The 15817-nt window shown below is 35.9% G+C and overlaps 1 protein-coding gene across 1 annotated transcript; it reads right to left on the bottom strand.

The window, feature by feature from the left end:
* Positions 1-13384: 13384 nt before the first annotated feature.
* On the bottom strand, positions 13385-15396 carry LOC143391746 (olfactory receptor-like protein OLF2). The gene is made up of 2 exons (XM_076844495.2): positions 14849-15396; positions 13385-13775 (listed from the first exon to the last, which is right to left on the bottom strand). The coding sequence occupies exons 1-2, from the start codon at positions 15394-15396 to the stop codon at positions 13385-13387; spliced, it is 939 nt and encodes a 312-aa protein (XP_076700610.2).
* Between the last annotated feature and the right edge of the window lie 421 nt (positions 15397-15817).

Raw genomic sequence — 15817 nt, 5'->3', positions numbered from 1 at the left:
CTCTATAGTCAATACACTGCTTTTTGAATTATATGTAATTCATCCATATGAGGATTTCTCTACTAAATTTAAGCCTCAAGGAATAAAATATATATATTTTTGTATTCTCTATAATCAGTACTAAAAGATTTCATAGAGTTAATTGCTAATTAAATATTTTTTGGCTATTTTAGAGAGCAGTGATCAAAAGTTAAAAGTATACTGTGTTTGCAGGATTTTTTGTATAAATATACTTTATATGTGTAAGAATGATTCACTTAAATATTTTACATAGATAAAATCTTCCTAAAAAACAGTTACAAATGTTTTGTGAAAGTTATTTCATTTTCTACTATTCATACTAATTCTTTGCTAACTTGGTTAATACTGGAAGACTGAATTCTATATTCTCCAAATATCACATATCAAGAGTTTCTTCATATTTCTTGAAAGTTGGTCTATCGCTGATATATTTGATTTGATTAGGCTACCTCTAAAGGATCCAGAGCCAACCCCTGCTTCACATTGATCTGATTGAAATTTCTTACATTATTCTATATAGGTGTTATTAAATAATTTGTTAGGTTTTTGCACAGCAGAAACAAAAGGAGATCACGCATATAGTCACTTTTATTGAAAATGTTAATTAAATGTTAACTTAGGAATAAAAGAAGTTAAAAATTTCTGCAATTATAATTTTCACAGATTAAAAATAGCTATAAGCATTCAGATGCATCTCCTTAGACCACAGTGTCCATTTAGCCTCCCTTCAAAGTTTTGTTGTCATTTACTTGCTCTGACCTAAAAAAAAAAAAAAAAAACATAGAAATCATTCTAGGTCATGCTATTTCCAGTCTTTAAGAAATTATACTGAGAGTGTCACAAGCTATTACCTAGTGAGCTAAAATATCAGTGTGAATCACTCTGTGACTCCATGGGGAGTTCAAGAGGACCAGATGAGCTTGTCTTTCTAGAGACATTCACATGCTTATGTCACTTGTGAGACACTTTTTCACCTCTCTCAGATGTCTACTGAATACCATAGTCAATAGAAAGACCAGCAGAATAATGATAGTGGTTATTTTGAGCCCTCTGTTCTAGAACTTTATATAGCAAAAGTTACCTATAACAATGTGGAGAGAATATAATTAGATATATACTTTTTCAGAAAGTACTTATTTTTAACACTAGCTCTATATATGTATATACACATAATCTGTTATATATGCATGGGTTTATGTAGATATGCATGTGTCTGTTTTGTCACAGACTGAAGAAAGCATTTGACAACCTTAGATCTGACAAAGGACTTGCAGTCAGAATATGAAGAACTCACAGCAATAATAAGGAAATAACCAATCATATAAAAAAATGGAGCAGAGATTTCATTAGAAACTTCTCCATAGAAGATCTTTGGATGGAAAGTTAATGTATGAGAAGATGAAAAGCATCTATCATTATTAGGGAAGTGATAATTAAAGCCAAAATAAGATATCATGACATACCTGCAATAATACATGAGCTAAAATTTTAAAAAATCATATGTACCATTAATGAAAATATTGTGGAATATGACCTTTCATGAACTTCTGGTGGGCAGGTATAATGTTGCATTTTGGAATACATGTGGGCAATTTCTATGAATGTTACACAGACTTGTGCTGCAATACAACTATTTTGTTTCTGTGTATTACCTAAGTCAAGCCCCATGTTCATACAATGTTTTCTTAATGGGCATTTATAGCTTTGGTTCCTAATAACCAAAACACTGGGAATAACTCAAATCTATCAATGTGAGTGGTTGCACAAATTGTAGAATATTCCTATACTACAAATATACACATAAATAAAAATGATAAATCACAGAAACATGCAATAGCATGAATGAATCTCAAAATAATTGTGATGTTTAGGAGAAAAACACACTTGAGAGATATATATACTGTATACTTCCACTTATAAAAATTATATCAGAATAAAATCTAATCTATATAGGTGACAAATTATGTATCAATGCAAAATGCTTATAAAATGCATGTGGTTTCCTGAGGTGATATGAAAAGAACAGATGAAAAAAAATGGTGCAAGGAAATTTTAGGTGATGATTGATTTTTTCCTTGTCTTATTGTACTCATATTTAAAACAAAGATATATGGCAGAAAGAAAATTGAAAGGAAAAACTAGTGAATAGGATTGATTAGTATCTTTATACTCATCCACTAATCTCATTTCATTCTGTAAATGGAACCTGTTAGAAATCTGGTAGCCTGTACTTAACTCAGTTGTTTGGTTAAGTCACTTAGTCTGACTTATCTGAAAACTATTCAAATACTTGTTGCTTAGTTTCCTTACCAAAAACAACCCGTCTAAAAATTTCATAAGAAAATTTCCAGCAGTAAAAGATGGTGAATGAATTCCAAAAGCAAGGTATGTAAGGCTATAAGATTTAGAAATTATATGAAATGATAGCTATGTGAGCCTACTTTCTATAGTAATCATTTTACTACCTAAAGGTTTCTGGTAACATCATACATATATATTAAATAAACATAATAAAATTTATTTTAAAAAATAATTTGAATTTTTTTTCTAAATTTGCACTAACAGGGAACATAGATGTGATTTTCAGAGACATTTGGTTTCCATTATAGTCTTAATAAATGTAACAATGTAAAAATATATAGTTTGAAATTAGTGCAGTAATATTAAATAAAAGATATTAAATAATTGTCAGAATTCACTTTATGGTTCTTTGTTTTATTAAAGCCTAACTAAAATATTTTTATAATTAAGATTTGATATATTTGCTACTTTTTAATATCCCTTTTAAAAATTTTCTTTTACAATGAAGGATGCCACAGTAATACTCTAAAATGTTATATTCTAACATTGAGGTTCTGGGAGAAAATTCATTTAATACTTGAAATGAATCAGAAAGATTATGAAAATGAAACTCTCTGAGCAGTTGACCTACCCAAGGTTTCCTAACTACTGACAGATAGGTTTAAGGACAAGTCACTTAAGTAAGGAATTCAGCATCTTTGTTCTATTTTAGCCTAGATTTCACACAGCTCTAAGGAATTCCTTTCTTCTTTAGAAGGGAAAACAAAGAACTGCTATTCCAGAAGTACTTTGGATTAGGCAGAAGGAAGTGAAGGAAGGGGATAGGGTATGGGGGTAGGAAATAGAAGAATGAATCAGACATTATTACCCTATATACATATATGATTACATGAACTGAATGATTCTACATCATGTACAACCAGAAGAATGAGAAGTTATACTTCATATATGTATGATGTGTCATAATGCATTTTACTGTCACATATAAGTAATGAGAATAAACTTATAGAAAAAAAATCACAGTTATGACTTCTTAAGAATAGGATAAATTACATAGTGAATAGTGATTTTTGAAGCTAACAAAGAGAATATACATTGATTGAAGTTTATCCTTTACATTTGTGAGGCAAAGAATAATAATTCTGTCACAGAAGAACTGTGAAATCTGCTGATGCTAATATAAGCAGAACCCCAACCTGTCCTGACAAGTCTGTACCATTACATACAATACTATTTATTTGCAAATGAATCAATAGAATCAGAAAACAACTGCTATTTCTGTACCCACACACTAAGGGGAACAGGTGCGATTTGTGCAGCTTTTACAAGGTGATTAGTCACTATCACTTGATGCTGATGACAGATGAAAGACTTTAGAAAATTGAAGATAAAGCTCAGATTCAGAGTCTGAGCATTTTGATGGTGTTGTTATTTAATTCGAGAAACACTAAGGACAGAGGTGATCAATTTTCAATTAAATTTTTAAAAATCAAAACTCATGCATTGAACTGCACTAATCCTAGACATGCTTAGTTTTTATCAATCAGTATATTCAATGGATTTAGAATTTATTTATTTTATAGGGGTTTTTTGGCTTTTGTCAGTACAGATTATTCGTTTATTTTATTTCATTTATTTATTTATTTTGGTGCATCTCAATTATACAAACTGGTATTTGTTGTGGCATATTGCAATATATGAATCCACAATTTGATCAATTTCACTCCCCAATAATTCCCACTCTCTGCCCTTCCTCCTCAGAACCCCTGGCTCTACCCCAATTGTCACCCTTCTACTTTGATGGAGTCCCTTTATTTCCCTATGTTTTCCATCTAGCTTGCACATCTGAAGGAAAACATACAATATTTTCTCTCTGACTTATTTCTCACAGAATTATGATTTCAATTACCATCCTTTTTTTCTACAAATGACAGAATGCCATTCTTATTTGTGAATGAATAAAACCCCAGTGTGAATAGAGAACATTTTCTTTATCCATTCATCTGTGGATAATCACCTAGATTGAAATAATAACTTAGCTATTATTTATTGTGCTTCTATAAACATAGGTAAGCATAGACCACTAAATTTTGCTGATTTATTTTTTTTTTTTAGTGTGGAGGAGTGAGGTAGCTAGGTCATATAGAAGATTTATTATTAGCTTTTTGAAGCGCCTCTACATTGACTTCCATAATGGCTGTACTAATTTATATTCCCACATACAAAATAGTTCCTTTCCTCTGCATCTTCACCAGAGTTTATTGTTATTTGCATGCTTGAGGATTGTCATTCTAATTGAGGTGAGGTGGATCTCAGTGTAGTTTTGATTTGTATTTCCCTAAGGGCTATACTTAATAAGAGACAAAAATGGTAAAATTACAACAGATACAACTGAAATCAGAAGGAATTTATATACTACTTTGAGGTATTATTTTCCAATAAATTGAAACATATGTAAAAAATGGATAAATTTCTAGACACATGTGATTCACCAAAACTGACCAAAGACAACAAAGAGGATATAGAAAACCTAAAGAGACCAATAAAAAAGATTGATATATAGCTGAATTTTACTAGTTGTTTAAAGAACTAATTCCAAGACTCCTTAAATTATTCCATGAAATTGAGAGAAAAGGAATGCTTCCAACACCATTTTATGAAGCCTGTATCACCTTGATAGCAAAACTGGAAAAGAACACTTTAAGAAAACTACAAACGAACATACTTGATGAAAATAGATGCATAAATCCTCAATAAAATATAAGAAAAGAGAAAGAGACTTCCACAACACATTTGTTATGGTTTAGATGTGGGGTGTCCCACCTAACTAGTATGGGACAATGCAAGAAAGTTTAGAGGTGAGAAACTGGGTTATAACAGAATTAATTTCATTAGACCATTAATCAACTTAGGGATTAACTGGGTGGTAACTGTAGGCAGGGCGTTGGGAGCATGCCTTTAGGATATATACTTTGTCTCTGGTGAGCAGAGCTTAGTCTTTCTCTGCTTTCTTGTGGTCAGGTCCTGACTACTTTCCTCCACCAAGCTCTTCTGCCGTGATGTTCTCCCTCTATGGCACAGAGCAGCCATTAGCCATCTATGGATTAAGACCTCTGAAACTGTATTAAAGAAACAAAAAGAATCAGTCCTGTAATTTTCAAATATGTCTATTCTTTGACATTTTTTTCTGTCTGTTGCAAATGTCAATTAATAAGGATATTTCTCCAAACTGTGGATAATAAAACTTCCACAAAAGAAAAGACAAGAGCCCAACAGTGGAGCTATACTCTCATTTTATTTATATCATCACTATCTGTTATTTCACAGTTGAAATTTTTCATATTTATTTCAGGGGAAGATTTACCTTTTCTTACATGTTTGTGTCTCTTATTCTTACACATTTTCTGTTCTTAAACTTTAACTTTTTTTCACAATTTTTGTCAATAATTAAGAAGTTACTGAAATAACATAATGCTCCTTTTGTGAAAGAAAATTAATGACATTAACAAATATTATTTGCCAATTAATTTTGATTTTAATGTAAATATATGTGCATTGTACTTTACCTATCCAAATTTCACTCATTCTAAAAAGACTTCTTAAATATTATTGTCAAAATTTTATTCTGAATCCTCCATTACAATCACAGGGTGGTTTGTACTCTAAATCTCATAAGAATCATAGGTGTACTTTGAGTACTCTATTCTCATCATTTTGTGTCTTACATTTATTTATGTCTGTGTTCTATTTTCCTACAAAAGTTATTTATAAATTTTGATTCGTTATTTGTATCTTTTGCATTTGTTTCATAATGTCTTCCTGGTTTATATTCTGAGTAAATTTTATGAAAAAAATACAGGTTTACTATTGATTGTTTTTAGTTCTTGCCATATATATCTGACAAGAAAAAAAAATTGTTATTCCTTTTACAATATTTTTGGTTCATTTTCCACAGTGGTACCATATGCTTGGATGTCCATCACAAGTTATTACCAAGTAGGATGTCTAAATAATAGGTCAATTATTAACAAATTTGTGTATATAGAATAATATAAAGTCTGGTTCTTAGACTGTTTCCTAAAAAGTCGAATGAGTACGAAATTTCTTGATATATAAAGTACAAAGCAAAAATTTCTGAGGGATTCTTTAATGTTAGGGTGAAGACTGGGCATTGAAGCCTGAAATTGGTGGGGTTATGGCTTAGTTGGCTGCTGGAAATGACCTTTACAGAATGTGTGGATGAGAAGTAAAAAAAAAATAAAAAAAAAAAGTTAAATCTGAAGATGAGGTTAAATAATTAGAAAGCCAATGAGCAAAGAAGAAGACTTTCTGACAGGGAAAATATATGGTGAATTGTAACATACAGAAACAATTTCACTCACTATAATGGGATGTATTTTGGTAAAAAAAATAATTTATCCATAATGTTCAGTAAGAATATGGCATTCTGAGACTGAAGAGAACTAAGTACTTCAACCTGAGTACTTAGCAATAAATATTTTTTTGAAGTGCATGGATGTTTCAAAATAGATGGCTACTGATTCTTCATAGCTGCCATTTCAGCAAGAGTTTTTAGGATCAGCCCCTCAGGGTATAACATGAAATGAGTTGCTGTGGGATTAATTATCCAAATTCCTTGGAAATGTGGGGTCTGGAACTGAACTCCTTAGTGTAGTTTTAGGCCCCTGATCTGAGCAGGATAGAGATGTGCTTGGCGAAGGTCAGCAGAGGTAGCATGAGGAGCCTCTACTCAGCCTTAGCCAGGAGCAAAGGCAGAGTCAAGAAAATAGGTCATGAGGAGGATAAGGAGAAAGCTGCACACATGATGGAAACCATATTCTAAAGCTGGATTCTGACCAGCTAAGGGAGACAGATCCTAGAGAACAACTCATGACCTGGTTCTATCAGCAACACCATCCTTTCTTGGAGCACTAGGAGATCAGCTCCTGAGAGCTTACTCAGTAGACTCATAGAGACTGTCCAGAACAAAATCATATGTATGTCTGCCGCAGTCTCTCGGCTGGGCACAAATCACGAGTCTCCACACAGCTTGTAGATTCAAACAGCAATTCTTTATTCCCCAACTCACACCGGCCGTCTACAAACACGTTCTGGGGGAATCCACGTTCTCTTCCCAAATCTCCACTCTGTCCAAATCCACTCCTGCCTAAATCCACTCCGCATGGGCTTCTGTCTCCCAAAATATACTGTCTGACCCTAAGCACTCAAGAGGAACTCAGCAGCAGGATACGCCCTATTCCAAAAGAGGAACACCCTAATCTCCTATTACTATACCGCCCTATTCTAAAGGGGAAACACCCTACTCTCCTATTATGCTAAACTGCCCTATTCTAAAGGGGGAACACCCTAAACACGGATCCTGCCCTGGTCCTTGAGCAAGGTCACCAGACAGCATGGGAGTAAGCTGGCAAGGAATTTGTCATACCTACTTGGCTGATGGCTCCCAGCATCTCCCCCCTTCTGATTAATTAAACAACAAGTAATGTGGCTTAAGGACCGTGCCTGGTAGGTTGTCCAGTTCAACATATGGCTCTTACCCGTCATCGGAAAACTGACCTTTAGGTAACTGACCTTTAGGCGTCAGCCTCCTGTCTTAGGTTGATACCATTGCAACTGGATCATACCCGTCACTGACTACTGGTCCAGCATACAGCCATACTTGTGGATAGGTCTATGCACCAGTGGGGGGGTGAGGTTCTTTGCCTCACCTCTGTTGGCCCCCAAATTTAGCCTTGGTGCCAGTGGGGGAGTGAGGTTAATGTGGCTTAAGGACCGCGCCTGGTAGGTTGTCCAATTCAACATATGGCTCTTAAATCTTGCAATAATCTCCATTTACCAGATTTCTTTTTAATGACAAAAATGGGAGTATTATGGGGAGATATGGAAGGTTGTATATGTCCTTCCGCTAATTGTTGTTTGACCAGATCATGGGCTACTTGTATCTTTTCTTTAGTCAGGGGCCACTGAGGAACCCACACTGGTCTTTCTGATTTCCAAGTAATTTTGATTGTCTCAGTGGCCCTTTCTGAAAATCCAACCCATGTCTGTCTGTTCCTTGATCTATTTGAATTGGTGCTGCTATACCTTGTCCTTGTTTTCCTAATCTTTTTTCTTTCCTAAAACCTTGTCTAGCCCTAGTAGTGGGCGCATTAGGATTGATGTTATTTGTTAATGTCAAACCTAATTGATCTAGGACATCTCGTCCCCATAAATTTATAGGAAGATGATCCAATACATAGGGCTGTATAGTTCCCTCACATCCTTCAGGATCCTTCCAATCTAATATCATTGCACTTCTATGGGGATTAGTAGCCACTCCTAGGCCTCGAAGCGTTTGAGTGGCTTGTTGTAATGGCCAATGTTTTGGCCATTCCTTACTAGATATGATGCTAAGGTCTGCACCTGTGTCCAGTAGCCCATTAAAGTCGTGTCCTTGAATATTTAGTTTTAACATTGGGCGAGAATCTAAATTTAAAGACAACATAGCCCAATCTACACCTGGAGCCTAATCCCCTGGAACCTCTTTTTACACTATGACTAGGAAATTTATTATGTAGGCTGGGTATTATTAACAACTGTGCTATTCTGTCTCCAGGTGAAATTACTGATATACCTCTTGGAGAACTAGCTATAATTTTTATTTCACCTACATAATCGGGATCAATTACCCCGGGACTTATCATAAGTCCTTTTAATGTAGATGAACTACGTCCCAATAATAAGCCTACTGTCCCTTGGGGAAGAGGTCCTTTTATTCCTGTGGGAATGATTTGAACTCCCATCTCTGGAGTTAGTACTGCTCTGGCAGAGGCGCAGATGTCCAACCCTGCGCTCCCTCGGGTTTGTCTGATGAGGGATTTAATGGACAATGTGTCCTGGGCACTACTCTGATGGTGTTGCTGGGTTCCTCCACTGCCCCGTATATTTGTGGTTGTGGGCCCCGGAGCATTGGGCCCGGCTGTCCGTTTTTTGGCAACGGAGCCTGATGCCTTTCTCCAAGGTATCGTGGGTAAATACCTGGTCCTTTTCCGTTTTTTGGTAAGGGAGTACCCTCTATGGTAGTTTGAGAACGGCATTCATTAGCCCAATGTCTCCCTCTACGGCATCGTGGGCAAATACCCGGTATTCTATTTCTTTGATACCTAGTTTTGTTAAATCCTCCTCCTATGGGGCAACTCCTTTTAAAATGTCCTGTTTGTTCACAATCATAGCATGTTTTTGGCCTGGTATCTAAAGCCTGTTGTACTGCAGCTGCCAAGACTTGCCCTTGTTCATTAATATCTCTACATAATTTAATATATGTGTTTAAATCTTCATGTCTCCATGGTCTAATAACCTCTCTGCAGCAACGATTTGCTTGGTCATAAGCCAGTTGTTTTATTAATGGCATTGCTTGTTCCGTATCCCCAAAAATTTTGGCAGCCGTTTGAATTAGCCTATCTACAAAGTCAGCGTAAGGTTCATTAGCTCTCTGTATTACCTTAGATAGCTGACCTTGTAAATCTCCATGTCCTTGTAAAGTCTTCCATGCCCTAACTGCGTCTGCAGCAATTTGTGCATATATAGCAGGATCATATTCAATTTGTTGCCGCTGACCCTCATAAGGTCCTTTTCCTAGCAACATTTCTAAATTTCTTTGAGGGTAACCGGCTGCTGCATTTCTCCTAGCTGTCTCTGCACAAAATTCCTCATTGGCAACCTTCCATAACAAATATTGTCCTCCATTTAGCACAGATTTACACATGCTAGCCCAATCTGCTGGCGTCATGTCCAAGTTAGTAATGGACTCGACCATGCTCACCGTGAAGGGAGCTTGGGGACCATAGGTTGTTACAGCCTCTTTTAACTGCTTCACTGTTTTAAAATCTAAAGCACGGTGAATTCGCTGCCCTCCTACCTGTTCAAGTACAGGGCATGCTAATCTTTGAGGTCCTGTCTCAGGATTCCATTTATCAACTGCGGGGTTTGAGGGCCACTCAGCTGTCTCTATCGGTGGGGCTGTTGGTTGAATTAAACCCTCTTGTGATAAAACGGAGTTAGTAACAGCCTCCTGTTGTGGCCTTTTTCCTAACAACCCCTTTTCCTTTAAATTTTCTTCCTCTGTCTGACTAGCTGGAGAGACCTTCTCTTTTGCTTGATCTAAAATGTCTTTCACCATGTTCTGAACCTCTAACAATTTACTTAACATCTTTTCAGTTTGTTTTAATCTACTATAAAGATAACGCAACCCAATAAGATAACACAAAACAAAACCGAAACTGAATGAAGCAAAAACAGAATAAAAAATCGTTGTATCAATTTTCTCTTCCTCAGGGCCGACAAACTTCAAACCTTTAGTCAACCATTTTTTCCAGTTTGCCTGAGAAATTTCTAGGGATAGGCAGCTTGAAAGAAAAACAAAATAAATCAAAAGAAGAACACATTGTTTTCTGAAATGGTCACCCATTCTCTCGCCTTCCCTCAGGGGCGAGCAATTTCACTTACCTCCAAGTTTCAGACGTTCCGCGTACGGGCCACCAGATGCCGCAGTCTCTCGGCTGGGCACAAATCACGAGTCTCCACACAGCTTGTAGATTCAAACAGCAATTCTTTATTCCCGAACTCACACCGGCCGTCTACAAACACGTTCTGGGGGAATCCACGTTCTCTTCCCAAATCTCCACTCTGTCCAAATCCACTCCTGCCTAAATCCACTCCGCATGGGCTTCTGTCTCCCAAAATATACTGTCTGACCCTAAGCACTCAAGAGGAACTCAGCAGCAGGATACGCCCTATTCCAAAAGAGGAACACCCTAATCTCCTATTACTAAACCGCCCTATTCTAAAGGGGAAACACCCTACTCTCCTATTATGCTAAACTGCCCTATTCTAAAGGGGGAACACCCTAAACACGGATCCTGCCCTGGTCCTTGAGCAAGGTCACCAGACAGCATGGGAGTAAGCTGGCAAGGAATTTGTCATACCTACTTGGCTGATGGCTCCCAGCATATGTCTACTATCTTTACGTATGTAACTGATAAATATGGATATACAGATACAATCATAGAATGTGTATATTAAACCAGTGTTTAACAGATGAAAAATCTAAGACCTGAACGTAGACACATAACCACCAAGTAATGAGAGCACACAGATTTGAAACCAATACCTGGCTCACTTTAAGGTCCAAATTTTATTCTTAAATTCTCTCTTATTTTTATCATTTTTAATAATTAAAACAAAACAATAAAGTCAAAAATTAATGACTGTTATATATCTTTCTTTAAAAGAAAAGCTGACAAAAATATATGAGAAATATGTAGCAAAAGGAATTCACAATGTGTGTTTGATTTTTATACATGCCAAAATATTGAATATGTTTTCAATAAATAACATTGAGTTGGGAAACTGGACAATGATTAAGAGCTCCTTATAAGTAATATATTCCATGAACAATAAGTATGCCACCTGAGATTATAGAGACAAGCAGATATTTAAAAGATAGGACACCATTGTTTGTTTCTTTTAAATTATACAGCCAGTAATACAAGATATACACTCTGAGAAAATTACATATTTTTATAAATTTGTTCATTCCTATAAATTTTAATGTAATAGTTTTTTAGCACATTTTATAAACAAAATGATGTATAAAAGTAGGGAAGAGGATTTTAATGAAAAACTTGCATAAACGCAATCTTCCTTTCATAACAACAACCTGAGATAAGATGAATGCTCTTGAAAGCTTGAAATTCTGTGATATTTTTCATCACCAGATTAACCAATGAGTGATAACATTGACAACATTCGCCACCAATTAATTTAACTATTAGAATATTTATAGTATTTACTGATACTCATCCACTCTTAAATGACCATTATTAACATTGTTTATTATATAATAGAGTTTCAGTTTATTTTTCAGACACAGAAAGAACCAATATAAATCATTCTAAAGGAAATAATAATGTAAATGTTACTTTTTTATATATATTTATGTTAATTCTTCTTCCTTACAACTTACAATGTACCAAGTGGTCATTACCATTGTTCTAATTTTAACTAAGAATATTATATTATAAAATGCTATGAACCCACTGAGAGAGAAGGAGGCCCCCTTTCCTGAGGCCTTTGGAGAAGGTCCTGGTCTTACATCTCTGGCTTCCAGCTGTGCAGCACCACATCTGTCCTCTAATCTGAGGGCAAAGAGGGAAGTCCATTCCTATGCCCAGACTGCAAGGGGAAAGGAAAGGCTGGAGTTTATGGTACAGGGGTTATTACTGCTAACTGAGGCAGACTGAAGAAGTGTGGATGTGAGCTAAGAAGTTCTGTACATTAAATGCCCTCTTTTGCTGATAATTTCCTTCAGTTTAAGCAGAAGGCAAGAGGTGTGGAGAGATTTCCTCTAAAGCAATATAGTTCATAAAAAGTGAGGAAGGGAGAACCTTTAAATTTACCAATACTCCTTTTTGCATTTATTTTGCAGGAGACACTGCTTGGTTTATTCAGTAACTGTTTTCAAATGGCTCTCTGAAGCCAAACACCCCAAACAACAGAGCCAAACATAATGGGAAAGGAACCAGACAAGAACATTGCCTTAATAAACTGTGTCTAATGTGCTCCCTCTTTTTCATTCTTAAGTATTTATTTACTATTTAGTTATTCTAAGTGTTATCATGGAAACTTATAGAAAGACATTAATGCTGAGGAAGGAAACAACAAAGACTGGGTTTTACTCTCTCAATCTTCCTCCGGTGTGTCAACTGTGTCCACTAAACACATATTTGAAGTTCAAAGCTTAAGGAGGGTGTGTTGAATGAGCAAGGCATCCTTCTGGCTCAAACACCAACAAGGTGTGAGACCTAAAGGACCCTTTCTGCAAAACACCTCAGTGATGTTGTTTTGCTCTTCACTTAAAAGAGGAAGACCAATAATTACAGTGACTTAATCTCAATTTCATCACAATAGATATTTTGAAGTTTGTACTGATAAGAACCTTTGTCAATGCATTTATGCTTTAGTCTCAAAATCTGTTGATGTTTTCTGAGTGTGAAACATGATTTCATCCAGAACACAAGTTAGTGCTGATAGCTTTTCTCAGAGCACCCTTTACATCCGTATTTCTTAAGCTGTAGATCAGCAGGTTCAACATGGGGATAACAACTGTGTAGAAAACCGAGGCCATTTTATCTGTGTCCATCGAGTAACTCGAGCTGGGTCGAAAATACATGAACAGGAGTGTGCCATGAAATATGGCCACAGCTGTAAGGTGAGAGGCACATGTGGAGAAGGCTTTGCGTCTGCCCCCAGCTGAGTTCATCCTAAAGATAATCAAGACGATGAAGCTGAAGGAGAGGAGGACAGTGACAATGCTGAGTCCTACAACACAGCCAATGAAGGTGAACATCACTATCTCGTTGATGGACATATCTGAGCAAGAGAGGGCTAGACAATTCAGTGCCTAATACATATGACAATCTGTGGTGATAATTAATTAATGTAAAATGCCTGACTAGGTTGAGAAGGCTAAAATTTTCTTTTGAAGGTGAAATCTATTTGTTCTTATAGGCTATTTCTTAGAATATATGTTAAAAAAAAACCTTACACATGATAAATTATGTATGCATAATTTTACTTATAAGTAGATGTTTTATAATATGAAAATTAGATATAAGAAAAATGGCCATTAGTAGAAGAGATTAAATAAATTAATGTATGCAAATAGAAAAGCATCACATCTAATCACAATATTTATTTGTATGGAAGGTATGTTTATCTGACATTATTTTTGTTGAAGATGAGAAACTCCTTAGTATAGAAAACAAAACCTAGTTATCATAAGACCATGTGAAAACTGTCCATTTTTGCTCCCTTGTAAAATTATTTCTATTTTCATCTTTTATTTCTTTTTACCTAAAAAGTTTAGTACCTGGGACTAAAATCAGGGGCACTCGACCAAGATCTGCATGCCCAACCCTATTTTGCATTTTACTTAGAGACAGGATCTTGTTGAGTTACTTAGTGCCTTGCTGTTATTGAGGCTGGCTTTGAAATCATGATCCTCCTGTCTCAGCCTTCCAAGCCACTGGGTTTAGAGGCATGCGCCATCATGGCCACCATAATCTTTGAATGTGTTTGATAAAGAATATTTGTGTGTTCGTGTCCATGTAAATGTTTAAGGATTCACTGATTTTACATTTATGTCATTAAAACAAATAAACTGGCACACTGAGATATGGAATGTTGGTTGACTGCAGTCACTTTAGTGTTACATGACCTAATATTGGGCATTAAACTAGATAAGAAAGTAAGAACAATTTTTTTTTTATGCTTTTAAAACAGGTATGCATTTATTTCCCAATTACCTTACTTCTTAAAAATATGAGATGCTAAACTTATTCCCAAGGGATAAAGTGCTCAGCACCCAGAGGTCAAACACAGAGATGTTTAAAATCCCAGGTAATCTGAAGACAGAGACTAGCCTTGGGAAGGATTAGGTGCATCCAGATACCAGGTCTGTAGGTAGGGTGGGATGTCACAGAAAAAGTGATTGATGATATTTGAATTGCAGAAGGACAATCGAAATGTCAAGCAAGTGTGGATTGCTGAGTCTACCAAGCCCACGAGGTAGGCAACTGCCACTAGCTGGGTACAGATCCTCCTGGACATTGCGATTGTATAAAGAAGTGGATTACAGATGGCAACATAAGGATCATAGGCCATGACAGCCAACATGAGACATTCCACATCTGCAAAGGCACCAAAAAAATACATTTGGATGGCACATAAATCATATGGAATTCCCTTTTGCTCAGATAAGTAATCAGCCAGCATCTTTGGAGAGACAGTGGAAGAATAGCAGATGTCACATAAAGACAGATTGCTCAGGAAGTAATACATGGGTGTGTGAAGTCTGGGGTTGACCTTGATCAGCAAGATCATCCCTAGGTTGGCAATCAAGGTTATGCCATAAACAAGGAAGAAGAACACAAAGAGCCCCTTTTGCACATCCTGTCTGCCAGATAGTCCCAAGAAGATGAACTCAGTAAACAGAGTGAAGTTCTCAACTGCCATTGTTAAGATCTGGAAATTCCTATATATGTAAAAACAAAGTGAAATTGGAGGTCATCACAATCTTTCCATAGTACTAGTTAATCTCCTGGCTCACTCCATCTTCTTTCTCTCTCTTGATTCCTCCCTCCCTCCTTCAGTCCCTTCCTTGATTCATTCACTCCTTCTTTCCTTCCTTCCTTCCTTCCAGTAGTCATAGAAAAAAGAATGTTAAAGTTCTTTAAGATAAGTTTTCTCTACTGGAAATATGTCCTTTTTAATGTAAATCAAAAGAATAATGGTACCTCTTATATTTATCTTACTCTGTACAAAGATTATAACATTCTTTCATCTAAATTATGCCAGGTGCTTTTATGAAAACCTATGTAGTCCTTGGAAATGTTTTTGTTAGTTCTTTGTATAGATTAATAAGTTGATGTACTTA

This window comes from Callospermophilus lateralis, chromosome 2 (assembly GCF_048772815.1).
Source record: "Callospermophilus lateralis isolate mCalLat2 chromosome 2, mCalLat2.hap1, whole genome shotgun sequence".
In the NCBI taxonomy this organism is placed as follows: Eukaryota; Metazoa; Chordata; class Mammalia; order Rodentia; family Sciuridae; genus Callospermophilus; species Callospermophilus lateralis.
Note: the sequence above shows the minus strand (reverse complement) of the source record. Positions and strands in the feature narration are given on the sequence as shown.

Coding starts and splice junctions, on each gene's coding strand:
- LOC143391746 (XM_076844495.2), bottom strand. CDS start 15,396: ATGGCAGTTGAGAACTTCACTCTGTTTACTGAGTTCATCTTCTTGGGA. Junction 13,776..14,848: donor TTTTTCTGTGACATCCCACC/CTACCTACAGAC, acceptor TTAGGCACTGAA/TTGTCTAGCCCTCTCTTGCT.